Here is a 17,574-nt window from a genome sequence, read left to right as displayed (position 1 = left end):
TAATTTTACTACAGAGCAAACATCGTCGGAAAACACGTTTTCAACTAGGGCTGCCACAAACGATTATTTTGATAGTCGACTAGTCACCGATTATTTTTGCAATTAGTCGACTAATCAGATCATCATCCATTGGATGTACAGCGTACAGCTTATTGCACCAGCATGCATCTGCTCTCATATAACTATCATTAGCTTACAGCTCGTGTAAGTGTTTAAGGTATGTGCTAACTAAAAATAAAGACAAGATGATAGTTTATTAAATTTGAATGAAATTTGCAGATTGTTTCGGTGAAGTTTAATAAACTCATTGTTATCTAAAATATAACGGGACACCGGAGTATATTCTCGAGCATCTCACACTTCTGATAATCAGCTGTCTGCTTGACGTTTATTCAGCTGTGTGAAAACAGGGGGGGGGGGCGCGGAATGAAAAGAGGGGGGGGACAAAACGCTTGGACACTGCTAGCATGGGGCGCCCACAGAAACGCAAAGCAGGAGATGAAGCATTGCTGAATATGTTTCCAAACCAACTTCATTCTAAACCAAAGACTAGAAAATATGGTGAAGCATATCTGCCCTTTGGTTTCACCTGCACAAGTGCCGAGGTAGGTCTCCCCTGCAGAATTGGTTTTCCCTTCGTCAGGAGCAATCGCTGGGCTGTTTAAATCACTGGCAAACAGTATCCCACAGTTGTTTATGTTTTTAAACCCATTTTGCACAGAGAGGCATTTTTTGAAAAATGTATTGATAGCAATGTTGAATATTATTACACATGAAAAAAAAACTACACGTAAAATAATCACACTGTGAGGCCTCTGCCTTTGTAAATGGAGCGACAGTAACTGCGTGTGTAAGCGTGTAAAACCTGCAGATAGTCAGATTAACAGTATTTTCTCCCTATCTGCCATTCTGCAATTCATCTCATGTAAAAAAAGAACATGCGCACAGCGTGACGTGAAAAAGGCACGTTGCGTTACAAACTCTTAAACACAAAAAATGTGTTTAAAAAATCTGAGTTTTCAGTGATTCGAAACGCTGTTTACGTGTGGACAAAACAGCTGCGTTTTCAAAAATACCCGTGTAGGTGTGGACGTAGAGTAAAAGAGTTAGTAGTTTATTTTCTTACTACCTGTAATTTATTGCAGATTACTTGTATTTGCTTAATTGTTTACTAAATGTTTGAGGTGTGAAACAGGGGCGATTCTAGGATCAGAGCTTTGGGGGTGCTGAGCACCCAGAGAGCTGCCCATCCAGGCAAGGTAAACTTTACTCATCACAATGAGACTTCTTCCCCGTCTCTGTCAGTCCCTGCATCCCTAAATGCCTCCAGTTGTCCCGAGTTCTCTCTGACTGCCTCCTTGGTGCATTTAAACCCCTGTTCCTCCCTGTCCTCATCGTCTGTTGTCTTCATCTCCATTATCAGTCATCATAATTTTACCCTCTCTGTGCAAGTCTGCAAATTTCTTTATTAAATCATAAGTTTCTTAAATTCATCAAGTCTCTCTGTGCCTGGGTCCTCGTCACAAAACATGACATCACTGTTTTGTACATTTTAACACAATTTAATCCCCACATTTTTGAAAGAATAGCAAAACACTTTTTTGAAAAGTCTGTAACAAAACCATCAAATCTGATCAAGGTTATTAAAATGCTGCCAAAGAAGAATGGATTGGAATTTTAAAAAAAATACATATCCTAACCTTAATTACTGGGGAAAAATGATAAATGATGCTCATAGTGAGTAAAAAGTAAACTGTGTGCATTTTTTGGACAGAGATTCACTTCTAAATTGTATGTATAATACAATACAGATACATAAAAAATACACTCCAAAAATAGAAGAGTCCTTGAAATATACAAAATATTATTAGAAAATGGAGACACTTGGACTTTGGTACAATGTATACAATGTATGAAAAGATCTTTACTGCAGATACTACTATGGCTCTGCAGATTTTTTCTTTTCTTTTAACCTATGTCACCTTACCTTGAGGTTGGTAAATCTGTCTATCACATTTTGGTGGTCAAGTCTCTCAAGCATCTCTTTCTCAACTGACATCACAGCCAGGTGCTGGAGTCTGCTTTGACCCATGGTCCTTCTCAGCCAGGTATGGAGCTGACTCAAGACACTAAAAGACCTTTCACAGCTACAGCTGCTAACTGGGTTTGTTAGGGCAGTGGTTCCCAAACTTTTTTTGCTGGGCCCCCCTTGTTTTACAAGAAAAATGTTTGCGCCCCCCTTCTCGCGCGTGCACACACACGCACTAACACATCCTCCAACCACACACACCCATATTTTGCTCCATTGCGGTTTATTTCACACCTCAAACATTTAGTAAACAATTAAGCAAATACAAGTAATCTGCAATAAATTACAGGTAGTAAGAAAATAAACTACTAACTCTTTTACTCTACGTCCACACCTACACGGGTATTTTTGAAAACGCAGCTGTTTTGTCCACACGTAAACGGCGTTTCGAATCACCGAAAACTCAGATTTTTTAAACACATTTTTTGCTTTTAAGATTTTGTCACGCAACGTGCCTTTTTCACGTCACGCTGTGCGCATGTTATTTTTTACATGAGATGAATTGCAGAATGGCAGATAGGGAGAAAATACTGTTAATCTGACTATCTGCAGGTTTTACACGCTTACACACGCAGTTACTGTCGCTCCATTTACAAAGGCAGAGGCCTCACAGTGTGATTATTTTACGTGTAGTTTTTTTTTCATGTGTAATAATATTCAACATTGCTATCAATACATTTTTCAAAAAATGCCTCTCTGTGCAAAATGGGTTTAAAAACATAAACAACTGTGGGATACTGTTTGCCAGTGATTTAAACAGCCCAGCGATTGCTCCTGACGAAGGGAAAACCAATTCTGCAGGGGAGACCTACCTCGGCACTTGTGCAGGTGAAACCAAAGGGCAGATATGCTTCACCATATTTTCTAGTCTTTGGTTTAGAATGAAGTTGGTTTGGAAACATATTCAGCAATGCTTCATCTCCTGCTTTGCGTTTCTGTGGGTGCCCCATGCTAGCAGTGTCCAAGCGTTTTGTCCCCCCCCCCCCCCCTCTTTTCATTCCGCGCCCCCCCTGCAATGGCTCTGCCCCCCCCCCCCAGGGGGCGGGCCCCACACTTTGGGAAGGTCTGCTTTATGACATGTTTTGAATTTCAGCACAGGAAATAAAACACAAGACATTAAAAGCAGTTTGTATAATCTACTATTGCCTTTATTGGATGTCAAAAGGAATTCACTTGTTTCTCAGTGAAGGATCAAGGCTGTTTTGGTCACTGAAGCTGACTCCACACTTGAAGAACTACATAAACTGTGTCTCTCCTTATCCGCCTGCGTGATTCGGAATTAAGATGGAGCAGCTCAGTAACCGTCTCTGCCGGTATAAGAACTATAACTTTCTCTCCACTAACACAACTGCAGAGTACATAGCCTCTCTTCAGAGTTTTGAAGTAAGAGACAGCGATGTGTTCCTCGTGTCTTATCCAAAATCAGGTCAGTAAGTAAGTAAGTAGGTAAACTTTATTTATTAAGTGCTTTTCACAGACAGACAATCACAAAACGCTGTACACAAATATTAAAATAAACAGTAAAATCAATAAACATTATATACAATGTAAAAGATCAAATGTAAATAATGTAAAAAATATAAAATATGTAGATCAACAAAAGGCTTGTTTGAACAGAAGAGTTTTTAACTGTTTTTTAAAAGAATCCACAGAGTCAAGCAAACGTAATTGTAGTGGTCAACTGTTCCACAGCCTTGGTGCAACAGACTGAAAGGTTCTGTCCCCTTTTGTCTTCAGTCGTGTACGGGGAACAACTAAGAGACTCTGAGTCTGTGAGCGGAGATGACGAGCAGCAGTGTATTTTATAAGAAGCTTGGATAAGTAATATGGAGCCATATAGTGCTCTGTATGTTAAAACAAGAATTTTAAAGCAAATTCTAAACTCTATTGGGAGCCAATGTAAAGAATATAAGATGGGAGTAATGTGAACACGCTTGGTAGAGCGAGTTAGTAGTCTGGCTGCTGCGTTTTGTATAGCTTGGAGGCGAGAAAGAGATGATTTATCCAAGCTAGTAAACAGGGAATTACATTAATCTAAGCGTGATGGCACAAATGCATGAATGAGTTTTTCCAATTCAGCTGAGGAAACCATATGTCGCAGTTCAGTGAGAAATCTCTGTAGCATCCCATTATTTTGCAGTTTTATTCTGTCCAGAGTGATCCACTGGTCAGATATAATATCCAGTACATTTTTCCTCAAAAGACACCATATGGGCTCAGCAGATCATCACTTCTATCTATGAGTTGGATGGGCATGTGACTGAATATTTTATCAACTCACAGAAAATGCCATGGCTAGAGTTCACAGGGGGTGCATACACTCGCCGCCCCTCTCCACGGCTCTTCACATCACATCTCTCCCAGGTTCTCATGCCTCCAGGACTGATGGACAAGAAGGGAAAGGTCAGAGCTGTATAGACGCTCAAGCAGCCTGAAGAAAGAGCAGGTTTAGAGATGTAGTACGACAAAGTTCTTTAAGTGGTTAAAAAATATAATTTGCTCAGTATTTATGAGTAATTGTATGAAATGATAGATACATTTGTTAAAGAAAGGCAACATTTTATTGAAGTTTATTGTTAAGGAATGGCATTAAAGGATTAGAGGCAGTATTTGTAACAAGTTCATATGAAATTCAGATGTTTTTTCTTAGTCAGTTACATAGCACTAATTATCATGTTGATGATACCTTAGCACACAGCTTTTTGAAACATAGACACTCCTGAGTAGAAAAAACAAACATAGCAGCAACTAGAATGCTCAAATGAAGCTTCAAAATGTGGTTTCCATATCAATGGGTCACCTTATGGTGACAACATCTAGCTTTTATATACAGCCAATGAAAACAAGTTTGCTTATAAAACAACTGTATATAGAAAACAACTCTTAAAACTAGGAGAAATTAATAAACTGCTCAAACTCAAGATATTGTTAAAGAATTAGGGATTTTGAAAGTGGCATGGATTCTGTTTTTTCGTTTTGTTTTTATGTCAGATTGTGTATTTGATGAGGAATCCAAAGGACAACATGACGTCTTACTATCACTTCAGCAAAACCCTTGCAGACCTTGAGACTCCTCGGAGCTTTGCTCAGTTTTTTGAGTGGTACCTGACGGGAAACGGTACGTGTCTTCATCTCCACTATCTGCCTAATGATGATGACCAAGAAGAGTCCAGGTCTGATAAATGATAACAGATATCAATGTGATCAGGAAGAACTGAAATTGATTATTTCAAACTGAACTGTTTGACATACTTACCCAAGTGCACAGACTAACGGATAATAGCACATCATATAGAAAAAATTATATGGCTTTATACTTCTTCCACATAGCATTTCACAAAAATACTTTTGATAAGACACATACTGCATATCTATTAGTTACTTTACAAATTAAAACAGTGGTACCTCAGTTATTTGACTCTTGACATTGTAAAACCTTTTCACCAGATTGAGCTATTAGCAGATAAGATAAATGTCTCAGAGTTGAAGAGACAGAAATCATTGACAGGTTATTTGGAAAAAAAACACAAAGGGCGTTCTTCCCACCTACCTGTGCTTGTGTCCTTCCTAAACAAACAGAGGTGGGTCACACAAGAACAGCTTGTAATCTTTTGAACTCATTCCCCTTTTGACCCTTTAAATCACTGACATTCTGGTATCATTAATATACTTTACTTCACTTTAATCCAAATTGAAAGATTTCCTAAAGCACTGACTTTGTTCTAACATTGTTTTTTGCTATTGATAAAAGTTCAGTCTTCTGGCTGTAAGTGATTTACTCCAAGTTAGCTTCTAACATCCGAAGAGGACCACTTGTGAAGAGGACAGTGCCGTTGCACATCTATTGTTAAAACAAAAACTCCAAAAAGATATTTGTTTGTGTAGCAAAAACCTTTTTTCTTCCTCCACCTGTTATCATGCTGCTGGTATTAGAATTGTAGTGGGGTAAATACAGTCAACAGACACTTGATTTTAAATTAAAATGCCAAATGACCAGATGCCTTATGCTGCTATACAGTACCAGCATCATCCTGGTTTGATCACGTCAGGGAGTGGTATTCAAACAGAGAGCAGTACAACATCCTCTTCCTGACCTACGAGGAAATGATTTTGGTAAGATGTTTCTTCACACTTTTGTTGTTCCTAAGGAAACTGAAATAAAATATCTGGCAGAGTTTAAGGTTCTTTTTCTGTTGTGTTCCTGCTTTTCTTTCAGGACCTGAAAGGATCAGTGAAGAAGATCTGCAACTTCTTAGGGAAAGACCTGACTGAAGCTGCTATCAGTCAAGTTGTGGAAAAAGCTAAGTTTGAGAACATGAAGAATGATCCGAAAGCAAACTATGAGCACGTTCCACCAGAGCAGTTCAGTGGAAAATTCCTGCGCAAAGGTAACATAACAGACCTGCAGCTGCTGTGCAGAAAAATGTGATATCAGGGTATCAGGTGTTGTGTTTTTGTCTTCATTACAGGTCAGATTGGAGACTGGAAGAACACACTGACTGTTGCACAGAGTGAAAAAGTGGATCAACTCCTTCAGGAGAAACTTGGTGATTTGCCTTTGAAGTTCATCTGGGAATAAGCAGAGCAGCTCTTCAGGGTCTCCCAGTAAAAATACTGGCAGTGGCATGTTGTACACCTCAGGCCTCCTAGTAGATACACCTGTGTTATCACATTCACAAGATTTTCAGTAAACTTCATCTCTGTCCTGACGCCACTGAGATTTATACTCACCCAACACTTTTAGTAGATACACCTGTTATCAATTTGAAAATCCTGTGTGGCTTCATTCTCGAGTTATCACATTTACAAACTTGGGTGTCCACCTGTCCGTTCATTAGGGTGACAAAAATATCCCATCAGTGTTGTAAAAAAAGTAATAGTAACTGTTATTCAAATATTAAGTAAATTCATTTTCTTCTTTTATGAAAAAAATCAAACAACCATCAGACTTGTCCTTTGCAAACATTTTCCTGAGTTTATGTTCAGTCACATCCACTCCTCGTTTATCAAGCTCAGTGTTGTGTCTGTTGTGCTCAGCTATAAAATGCTTTTTGACATGTTTTGAACTTCAGCACAGGAAATAAAACACAAGACATTAAAAGTAGTTGTATAATCTGCTATTGCCTTTATTGGATGTCAAAAGGAATTCACTTGTTTCTCAGTGAAGGATCAAGGCTGTTTTGGTCACTGAAGCTGACTCCACACTTCAATTATCATCGTCTGAAATGAAAAGGGTTCAACATAAATGCAAGAAGAATCTGATTTATGAACAATGAACAATCAAAAACCAAAGAAACATAAACTTTGGAATTTATAATTTTAAAAAAAGTGCAAACAAATCCATTTCTTCACCCTGGAATTGAATTATTTAATTTATAGCATTTGAAAGATGAGCTGTAAAAAAAAAAAAAAAAAAAAACACATTAAAATGTCTCTTTGAGGTTACAGGCTACTTTTTATTTTATTCCTTTTTAACTCTGAGTAACTTCTTGTGACCCCAGAGGTTCATGTGATTGCATGTTCCAAAGAAAGTGTTCAAAAACAATGACAGCAATCATAAATAAACGTTTATGTCAAAAAAATAATCATGTTTCTTGTCAATGCACATAAGGGAGCCACTGGAGAGAAAAAGACCTTCTCAACCCCAGAAACAGACTTAAGAATTAAGTTTTATAAAAAGACTAAAACACTAAGAGAAAATGTGATTTTTAACAAATTCCAACAGTTTCTTGGATTTTTACAGCGTTTATATCTGTTCTCTGACAACTAAGCATGCAGTCTGGTCCAGTACAGATGTGATAATGTTACTTCTTGAATAATAAGGGTAAAACACCAAAATGGGCTAAAAGTGACAAAACACTCAAATTTGAGCACCAAACACTGAATGTGCAAATGTAGCATGCATTACAATCCATTTTAAAATATGAATTGGTTAATCGACTGGCATTTGTGGCCCTGACCAATGAGGGCAGCAGCACCATCAGCTGGTCGGGCACATCCCTGCTGTCCTGTGTGTAAGAAACATTCGTACCTGAAGAAATCCTGCACTTGTTTTCACCGCTAACACACACCAGTGACAGAAACCATTTTCACACCAGCACCAACATGTTAAACTGGAACATCCTGTGCTTCCCACACAAGCTTTAGTTCAACCTCTATTTAAAATAGGAGCTAAACCATACCTTCTTCCTCCTCGTCTTCTTCATCCTCCTCCTCCTCCTCATCTTCATCAGAGCTGAAGGTCCCATCAGGCAGGCTGTACACACGGATCACTTGCTGTAGATGAGAAACAGAATATCAGCTTGTGAGCTCACACACCTCCCAGCTGCCTTTCAGTTCTGCTCTCTGCGCCGGCTCACCTTGTTCGGGTCCTTCAGGATCAGGTACTTGCCCTCGTCCAGCTTGAGGCAGATGTCGATGACGCAGCGCAGGATTCCCCAGGCGTTCTCCATGCTCAGGTTGATCTGGCTGGCGAATTCATTGGGTTTGAACTGCTGGGTGCCCAGGATGACGTGGCGAGCAGAGTCTTTCACGTGGTACCGAGAAACATATCTGGAGAAACCACAGAGTGACGCAGAGACAGTCAGTCCAGCTTACTGCCTTGGCCTACGAGCACTGCAAGAAGGAACTGGATTGCTCCTCAATCAACGATCAGTGAAAAACCTTTTTCTGCATCTTAATATTTAAATTAGCCTCTTCTTTTACACACAGAATCGGAATCTCGCTCCTCACCCCAGTTTCAGGTACTCGGATCCAGCCAGCATGGCGCAGCAGGTCCAGCGCGCCAGTTTGTAGCTGTTATTCTTCAGCTCGGTGGCCAAGACGGCTCCTCTCTGAGAGTCCAGCTTCTGACGCCAGTCCACACCATTACAATACTACAGGACAAGACAAATCAGAGGCACCAAAGCTTATAAACAGAACAGCATATACTCAGCTGAAGGAGGAGGTTAACTGCCTGTGAACAGAGGAGTGGCTCTAGTAGCGGATGCCTTAAAAGCATCTGGGATAACAAAACTGCCTTCATTACAGCAATATTTCACAGAGTCTGAATCTGGAGATCTGTCACCACTTCTCTGATTTTTACTCACTGAAAATACACATCAGACAGATGCAGCTGAGAGGTACAACCATGGTTCTGTGTGAGGTGAAACATCTGGAAGGACCTGTGTCTGTATGAGAGCTTGGTCGCCAACAATAGACTCAACCCACAAACATAGCTGACCATAGGTTCAGAAGCACTGAAGGAGTCCTACTTCCTTTTGCTGACATCTAGTGATCAAACACGTGAAGTACAGAATGCAGCAGTTTTTAGAAGCACGTGAAAAAGACTGAAGAAAAACACATTTCTGTTGGGTTTTTTTTGGAATTGCCATTTAGGCCTATTCGTTTTCTCCAGATCACCTTCTTTCCTTATTTTTCTACGTTTTTGTAAAAACTGTCAGGGAGATATATCGAATACATTTTAAGCTGAGCAGATGAAGACGCCGCACCTAGCAAGGGCTTTAATTATTTCGGGCCATTTCCTCGACTAACAGACAGATGAGCCTGACTGACTAAGCTCTACTTCATTAAACCCGTTTCCGGTCTTACCCTGGAGTCCCACTCATTCAGAGTCTTGACGTTAATGAAGGACACTTCTCCACTGGCTCCAGTCATCACGCCATCGTGCTCACAGCGGACGATCAGATCGATGTCTTCTCCGAGCTTCCAGTGACGGTACCTTTAACACAAACACAAAATATCAGGAATTAAATCCAGGAATATTTACTACAGCAGTTACAACAGCCTCCTGTTCTGCTGGAAAGATGAGGAATTACAAATTGGTTTGAAGCTACTGAACATACCGGTAAGCCACAGATGCCACCTCACTCTTGTCCATATCCTCCTCCACAAACGGGTTGGAGTTAGGAAACTTGTAACGCTCTCCACCCTACAAGAAAGAAAACAAAGACAACTCACTTTCATGAGCCAACTTTGTGTAAGGCTAGCTTAGCTTAGCATAGAAAGGCGTTGGGGCTTCCAATCATGTGACTTCGTACCATGCGTAAACACTGCTGGCTGAAGTTGTGGTTAATGTACGTGGCCTCCATCGCCAGGTTGCGAGGAGAGTTGAAGGAGTTGCCTTCATCCTGGGGAGGCTCGTTGGCAGTCTCGCTCACAGTTAGCAGATCTGAGGGGAACAGTTGGAGATCAGAGCGTCACTATGTCTGATAGAACTCAGTCATGTTCACTGGTGAATGTTTTGGGGCATTTTCCCCCACAATGAGAACGTCTTTCAGGGTTGTTAACAGCAGGGTCAATGCAGTCACTCACTATGAGATTTTGTTTTCCTTTAAGTAGTTGGATTGTCCCAGCGCAAAATATAATGGAGCCACATACAGATAAAGCAAAGTGTTATGTTGCTTAACTGACATTTATGCCATTTTCTGTACAAAAATATATGTTACATTCAAGTAGAGCTGGGCGATAACATATCACGATATGTTTTTTTCATTTCAGGTGATAACGATATATATCACGATATAAGCCAAATAACTATATTTGTAAGATTTAAATGTGCCTCACAAGTAAAATGTGAAATAATCAGCAGCTTGTTTTGATTTAAATATTTATTTCCCATAATAAGTTCAACAGGGTAGATGTACTTAAGGAACATGAGACTTTTTCAGATAAATAAAACTACACAAAAGGCAGCCGCTAAAGCGTTTAAGTTTCAAAATAGAACAAACAAAACAGACTAAACTGTCAATTCCACTTAGAAACAAAATATTAATTCTAAAAATAAATCTTAGTTTGTTTTACAGAAGAACAGACAAAATTGACTAACTTTTGTCAATTTCAAATAAACTGAGAACTAAAAGGAAATTCTCAATCTCTCCTTGTTGTATAGCTTAGCTTTTCAAACAGTTTTAACAGTTACTTTAGTCTGACAAAAGCCGAATGACGAATTAGCGCTTCCAGTCAGAGATTGAGCATGCACCACTTTATTGTATTTCCAGACTTGCTTTCGGCACATTTACAGTGCGCGCTACTCTGTTTTTGTCAGACTTGAAATAGCCGAAATACCGTCACACTACTGAACTTCTATGGCTCTTCCGTTCAACAATCTCTCCGGCATTGGAACCATCATCTGTACACTCATTTCCTCCAATACCCGGGCGGCTGGCTGCTTCCCAAACAAATACACATGTGCGGCTTGGCACTTGTGCTGTACGTAACAAGTCTCCTGACGTGACGCTGCGGCTGTGATTGGTTTGGCTCTGCATTAGTTAATTTGGATTGGCTGTTCTTATTCTTCTTCTTTTTTTTTCTTTTTTTTTACGAGGACAAGCGAGATGAGGCTTATCGCAATAGTTTAACTTTTCTATCGAGAAAAGGTTATTTCGCAATACATATCGTTATCGTTCTATCGCCCAGCTCTACATTCAAGTAAACAAAATCCGGGGTAAATAAAAAAGTGGTTTAAATGGTAAATGGCCTGCATTTGTATAGCGCTTTTTTTAGTCCTTAAGGACCCCAAAGCGCTTTACACTACATTCAGTCATTCACCCATTCACACACACATGCCACACACTGGCAATGGCAAGCTACATTGTAGCCACAGCTGCCCTGGGGTGCACTGACAGAGGCGAGGCTGCCAGACACAGGCGCCACCGGGCCCTCTGACCACCACCAGTAGGCAAACAGGGGGTTAGTATCTTGCCCAAGGATATTTGGCATGCAGCCAGGAGGCAGCCTGGGATCAAACCACCGACCTTCTGATTAGTGGCTGACCTGCTCTGCCACCTGAGCTACAGCCACCCCCACAAAAAAATTCTCATTGCAATCCTTCAAATGTTCTTCTCTGCAGAAAAACACCTGGGTCATGAGCTGTTCTCTCAGGCTTTATTTAACTTTAGTCAAACTTGTTTTTCAGAGCAAACTAAGTGTAAAACATCCGAGTGAAACCAGCTGCTGGTGACTGCAGGTCGCTCACCAAAGTCTGAGTTATCTCTCTTGTCGAAGAACAGCTTGTTGCCCACTCTCTGCACGATGATGTCCCAGGAGTTGACTGAGCGCGTGCAGCACATCAAGGTGGCCAAGATGGCATCAGTGGCAAACACGTTACCCTGAGTCTTAGCCAGCTGGAGGGAGGAAAGAAAGAAATAATCATGTAAGAAAGCTGCCAAACACAGACTTCAGACAGCAATGCATTTTCAGGCAACGTATTTTTTACCTTGCGGATGACGGGGTCGTCGGTGGTAGTAACGGTGTGGAAGATCCTTTTGATGCTCTTCAGCTGCTTCTCGTTGCGGGTGGTGATTCGATCAAAGGCCTTATCGTAGTACTCCAAAGCACCACAGCACTCACTGCAGGAAATGAGAAGTGAAACCTCATCATCACCTGTATTTCCCCCCTATAATAATCTATTACAAACAGCGGCTCAGCTTCACCTACATGTCAAGGGGGTCAGACACCTCCATGTATCTCATCTTCATCAGTCTGGGGAAGTCCATCTCCTCCTTCACCTCCCAGTCACTCCTAACCTCCACAGAGGAGTCTCTGGGCTTCAGCTGCGCCTTCGTGAACAGACAGGGATGTCAAGAACAAAGTCAATAACACCAGAGTACAAACACACCTTTGAGTCTTAAAACCTTGAGATCACATTATCTTTAAAAATGGGTTTAAACATGATGTGAGCCACAAAAGCAATCATACCAGAAAAAATGTAATTCTTACTGTTGGTGAGGGCTGAGATTTAAAGCAGCATATGCTGACATTACTTTAAGATGCACTACAAAACTAGCCAATATTAAATGATACGAGGTCAGGCTCACTGGCATTTATTTACTTCTTAAGCTTATTTGTGAAACAGCCAGAGTGTGAAACTTAAATTTACGCTGTGGCCAATATTCTTTCTGGACTTCCAGTATCAGTTTGCCTTCCAGTTATTTTCTTGATTAATTACATCATAAAAATGAAAGAATCCAAAACAACCTGAAGCAAAAACACATGAACCTTCCCATTATTACATCACAAAAAACTGAATTTATATTTCAACAGTAAATAAACACCTGGGATTTTTGGTCCCATTTCTGACGGACACCAAACTGCTTTTGGAACTTCTTCTGCAGCCGCATTCGCTCTCTGACAAGACAAAAACATGAGATCAAACTTCAAGATGTGACGATTTCACCGCCTGTGACCAAAAGCGTTCAGATGTGCTCTCCTCTCACCTCTCTTTCTGCTTAGCGCTCTTCGGGAGCGTCTGCATGTTGAACTGCGTCATGTTCCTGCGGTCTTTGTCCCTGCGCAGGTTCCTCTGTGAAAACAAAAACATACTGTTACCAAAGTCCTAAAACGTTAGATTAAAAACATTTTAAATATCACCCACTCTGCGATGATCCGTCGTACCTGAGCAAACCTCATGCGGTTCCTCTGGTAAGCCGTCTTCTGGGTCTTGGCAGTGTCCACCAGCTGGAAGCTCGTCTCATCCTCCTCGTGAAAGTAGGCGTACTGACTGCCGCCTCCAAACTGAGAGGAATATTTATCTGAGGACAAAATAAACATAAACAATTAAGAAATCAGCAAGAAACCACGAAATAAATTGAAGGTTTTTTGATGATGTTTGAAATGCTTGTGCAAACAGAAAAGTAAATCAGAATATAAAAGAGAAGAAACTGTGATATCATACAAATAAAACAGATGTTGTCTAATCCTGTTGATATTCTAATTAAACACAAGAAATTATCTTTTCCACATAATTTAGGTATAACAGATTCGCTTCAAAACCAGCTATATTCATCTAAAAACTTTATTTTAGATATAAGAAAATCAAAGAAAATCTGCCAAATAAAATGTACCAAAGAGGCAGATTTTGTACAGCTAGGGCTGTTCGATATAACGATATATATCGGATGACGATATAAAAACGTCCAGCGTTTCCTATCATGCTAACGTTTGTTTCGTGGTGTTGTGAAATAAACTGTTTACGGCAATATTTGTTCATTGTTTTGATGGTCACTGTAGTGGCTATATTCATTTCTTAAAGTTCTCTCTTTCTCTTATATTTAATATAACCACACTACAGATGGACAAGCGCCTGTTTTTATGTGTTGTCGTTAGCAACAACGACGGTAAAACCATTGCGTGGCTCCGCTGTCCACTTGTTTGTTTTCCATGTAAAGAGCCGTCAGGTGCTAAAAAATTAAACTTTAGACTCAAACGTTAGAACAGGCTTTTCACCGCAGCACGCCGTGTAATAAATACAAAGAAAACATTGGCCGTTACAACCTATGTGTAAAAAGGTATAGTTTCATGCATCGTTTAAAACACTCGACTCCAGGTCAAGGACGCCCAGCTGAAAACACTACACACCAAGTCGAGCTGCCCGAGATTCATAGAATTTACAGAAAATGTTACATTTTTGTGATTTCTATCGTTGTCAGGACGATAAATGTCTTATATCGGGATATGAGATTTTGGTCATATCGCACAGCTGTGACTTACTTGTGTATCTCTTGTCTTGGTAAGTAGCTCCGGTCCAGTCTGCAACCTACCAGACACAAAACACACAAAGTCAGTAAAAAAAACAAACCCTGGAAAACCTTTTTCCTCTTTTCAGAGCAAAACTGATAACAAACCTTTCCCAGACGATCTCCTTTGCTGAATGGCTGGTAGGGCATGTCTTTAAATTTCTCAGGGACCGCACAAGGACCCCAGCCGGATGGGTTGTCCTGGATCACAGGGGCGTGGAACTTTGCCATGGCCTGAAGACAGAGGGGAAACGGAAAAAGACGACAAACCCTATGAGACCAAACATTAAAAACCTTCTGGGTCTAGCTGACTGATAGTACGCATACAGGGTCTCAGGCAATGAGCAGCACTGATTTCTTCAGCAATGCACTAAAAGAAACAGGCATTGATCAGCTTGCGCAGTGGGCTAGTCATCACTGACCCCTGAAAGTTAACTCCATGATTTATGGCTATAATACAACATATTAAAACAGTGACAGGATTCTTCAGTTAAACAAATTTTTGTTTTAGTTACAATTTTGGCTTCCACTGATTGTTAAAATCTAAATGCAATAATTATTTTCTTTACAACAATTGCCTTGTTTGAGTTTTTATTTCATTTATCTCCTGCATAATTAGCCAATATAAGCAAGTCTTTGGGATAGTTTCTTCCCACATTTCTCTTTTCTTTAAGTGGTGGATCTAACTGATGGTTAGTTGTGATTTGCCCCTTCTCAATTTTTTTTAATAATTCAATGCTTTTAATGTGTCTTGCTGTATTATTTCCCACCATCTATCAACAAAGAAATTTTGGATCCCTTTGACAAAAACAGAAAGAATTCTGGTACATGAGTGCCTAAAAAGTACTTACATAGCTCGTGAATCAGTCATTACAGCTGTATGATCAACATAGGATCCTGCAGTACAACACTTGGGATCCTATGGTACAAACTGTTGCCTAAGCATGTAACAAACACCTTTTGAGCTATTAGCGTGGGTGGAGGGTGTCTCTGTTACTCTATAATTAAATCAGCAGGGTGCCGTGGGGTTTATGGGTTTCACAATGCTGTTTAATTACAATAAAGCAAAACAAAAGGGCTTTTGAACAAAAATGAATGTGTGTGGATGCACCCCAAATGATTTTAGTGTGGGGCAGCTTGACCTGTAGAAATCTGGTCTACTTTTGAGACTCAAGGCTCAGTTACAGCACAGCAAATGCTGCATGCCCCACAGACATGAACCACAGGCCACAAATACAGTATTTAAATGGTTTAAATGTGGATCGACCCACATGTGGGACATCTGGGCCATTTCAGATGGACCTGAGGTTGCATTCATGTTAACATACTTATCTTGAGTCAAGCCTAAATGTAGGCCAAAGGAAGCTGCAAATGTGGGCCACAGCTGGGTCAGATATTTCTTTAAGGTTTAGGTGGTACAGTTAAAAAAATAGAGTAAAGGAACCGGTACTGTGTTGAGGGAACGCCCTTCATGATAACATCTGGCATGCTCCCACCAACAAAGAACCGCTCTGTGGCTAAAATAAAACATCCCCTACTAACTCGGTGTCTTTTAAGACCGATGAACAAATACCAATCGAGACAATCTCCAAAGCAGATTGAGAGCGCAGTAGGCCTGACGTGGATCATTTCATCATCCAGTGATGCTGCATTAAAGTTGGTAACATAAAGTAATGATCGGTGCTCACTGCTGGTACATTCACGATTCTAAGATTTCAACCATAAGGACGTCCAAGAACATTATTTTATTGTTTGATTTGATGTTTAAGATTTGTGATATTAAAAACGAATAAATGGGCTCTTTACGGGCTTTCGGTAGCCAACTGGTAATAATCGCTGCTTAAAAACTAGACATACTGAGACTAAACGCACAGTTGCCAACTTGAGATCAGCCAGTGTAATTATTTAAAAGAAATAGAGCAGCATTGAAACGCTTTTTCTGCACCATTAGCTCATTGTGGCTAATGCTAACCCTAGGCACCGCCAGGTGGTCATGCTAGCAATGCTAAGCTAACCGGGTGGAGGGCGTCATGCGCGTAAACACAAATCTCTGATATTTGACTGAAAATGCTGCTAAAAACAAGAGCTTTTCACACGTCTGTGTGTGCTTTCTCTGCTCTTACCGTAAATTCTGTGTCAGTATATGGAGTCTTTTAATCCAGCAGTTCCTCTGACGCTGCTCTGCCCCAACACAGCGCCGGTATGAAAGGAAGTGCGAAGTGCCGTATAGCGCAGTGTTTCCTGCAGTGTTACAGCAGCAGCCGACGTAGTACGTCAGGTTTTTTTTGTTTTTTTTTACCGTCGTCTGAAATGAGCATTCCCTAAAAAAAATAAAATAACTGCTATTTTTACATTACATGAAAAAGAAAAAAAAATACAGGTTAATGTATGTAATTTTAATAATTAATTAGGCCAAAGACCAAATAAATGGTTGAATGGCCTTTTGAAATGCTACTCTCAAATTCTATGCTTATGAAGTTTAATTTTCAATATTGTTACAGAGAAATACAACAATCATTCATACAGATATACTGTAGATCTTTGGATGTTGTATAATTTTGCATTTTACTACATTTTCAGCCAATTTTATTTGGGTTTCATTAGCTAATTTTCGAGAGATTTTTTAATCCCTTTGCGTTAGTTACGTGTCTTTTTATTTTGAAAGAACGCATCGGATGTAAAGCTATGCTATCACGTCTAACTTGGCAGCTGTTGTGTGCTGCAGTTCAGTGACCTCACCGCTAGAGGGTAGCAACTACATGTGTTCCTGCTAGCGGTCAACGACACAATCAAAATATGTTTCCAAAAAAGCCTTAAATACTGCGGTTTGTCAACGGGGGTGGTGTTTTTCAATAAATGCAACAATAATCACTCAGACGTTTTCCTTTTAACAAGTATTTAAAAACTTTTCTTGTCAAAAAATGCTGCAATTTCCCACTTTGACCACAGGAGGGCAGTGAATACTTTACA

The 17,574-nt window shown here is 40.1% G+C and overlaps 2 protein-coding genes across 3 annotated transcripts; one reads left to right on the top strand and one right to left on the bottom strand.

The window, feature by feature from the left end:
* Nucleotides 1–3,181: 3,181 nt before the first annotated feature.
* LOC146519517 (amine sulfotransferase-like) lies at nt 3,182–7,568 on the top strand. Its single transcript, XM_085157665.1, has 7 exons — nt 3,182–3,515; nt 4,293–4,492; nt 5,081–5,207; nt 6,108–6,202; nt 6,306–6,477; nt 6,559–6,703; nt 6,841–7,568. Exons 1-6 carry the CDS (start codon nt 3,374–3,376, stop codon nt 6,666–6,668), a joined length of 846 nt encoding a protein of 281 aa, XP_085013791.1. The 5' UTR covers nt 3,182–3,373; the 3' UTR covers nt 6,669–6,703; nt 6,841–7,568.
* Nucleotides 7,192–16,852, bottom strand: eif3d (eukaryotic translation initiation factor 3, subunit D). 2 transcript variants are annotated; one of them, XM_085157642.1, is made up of 16 exons: nt 16,728–16,852; nt 14,713–14,838; nt 14,579–14,624; nt 13,484–13,620; nt 13,306–13,391; nt 13,144–13,216; nt 12,527–12,648; nt 12,306–12,438; nt 12,066–12,213; nt 10,129–10,259; nt 9,934–10,019; nt 9,680–9,809; nt 8,822–8,964; nt 8,449–8,641; nt 8,272–8,365; nt 7,192–7,309 (listed from the first exon to the last, which is right to left on the bottom strand). In XM_085157642.1, the coding sequence occupies exons 2-16, from the start codon at nt 14,833–14,835 to the stop codon at nt 7,296–7,298; spliced, it is 1,659 nt and encodes a 552-aa protein (XP_085013768.1). In that variant the 5' UTR covers nt 14,836–14,838; nt 16,728–16,852; the 3' UTR covers nt 7,192–7,295. The 2 variants fall into 2 exon arrangements, with proteins under 2 accessions (XP_085013768.1, XP_085013769.1); XM_085157643.1 differs by having other exon boundaries at nt 12,527–12,642.
* Between the last annotated feature and the right edge of the window lie 722 nt (nt 16,853–17,574).

The sequence above is a fragment of the Neolamprologus multifasciatus genome, chromosome 4 (genome assembly GCF_963576455.1).
Source record: "Neolamprologus multifasciatus chromosome 4, fNeoMul1.2, whole genome shotgun sequence".
Classification (NCBI taxonomy): Eukaryota; Metazoa; Chordata; class Actinopteri; order Cichliformes; family Cichlidae; genus Neolamprologus; species Neolamprologus multifasciatus.
The sequence above is the reverse complement of the archived record's forward strand: the minus strand, read 5'-3'. Positions and strand labels throughout refer to the sequence as shown.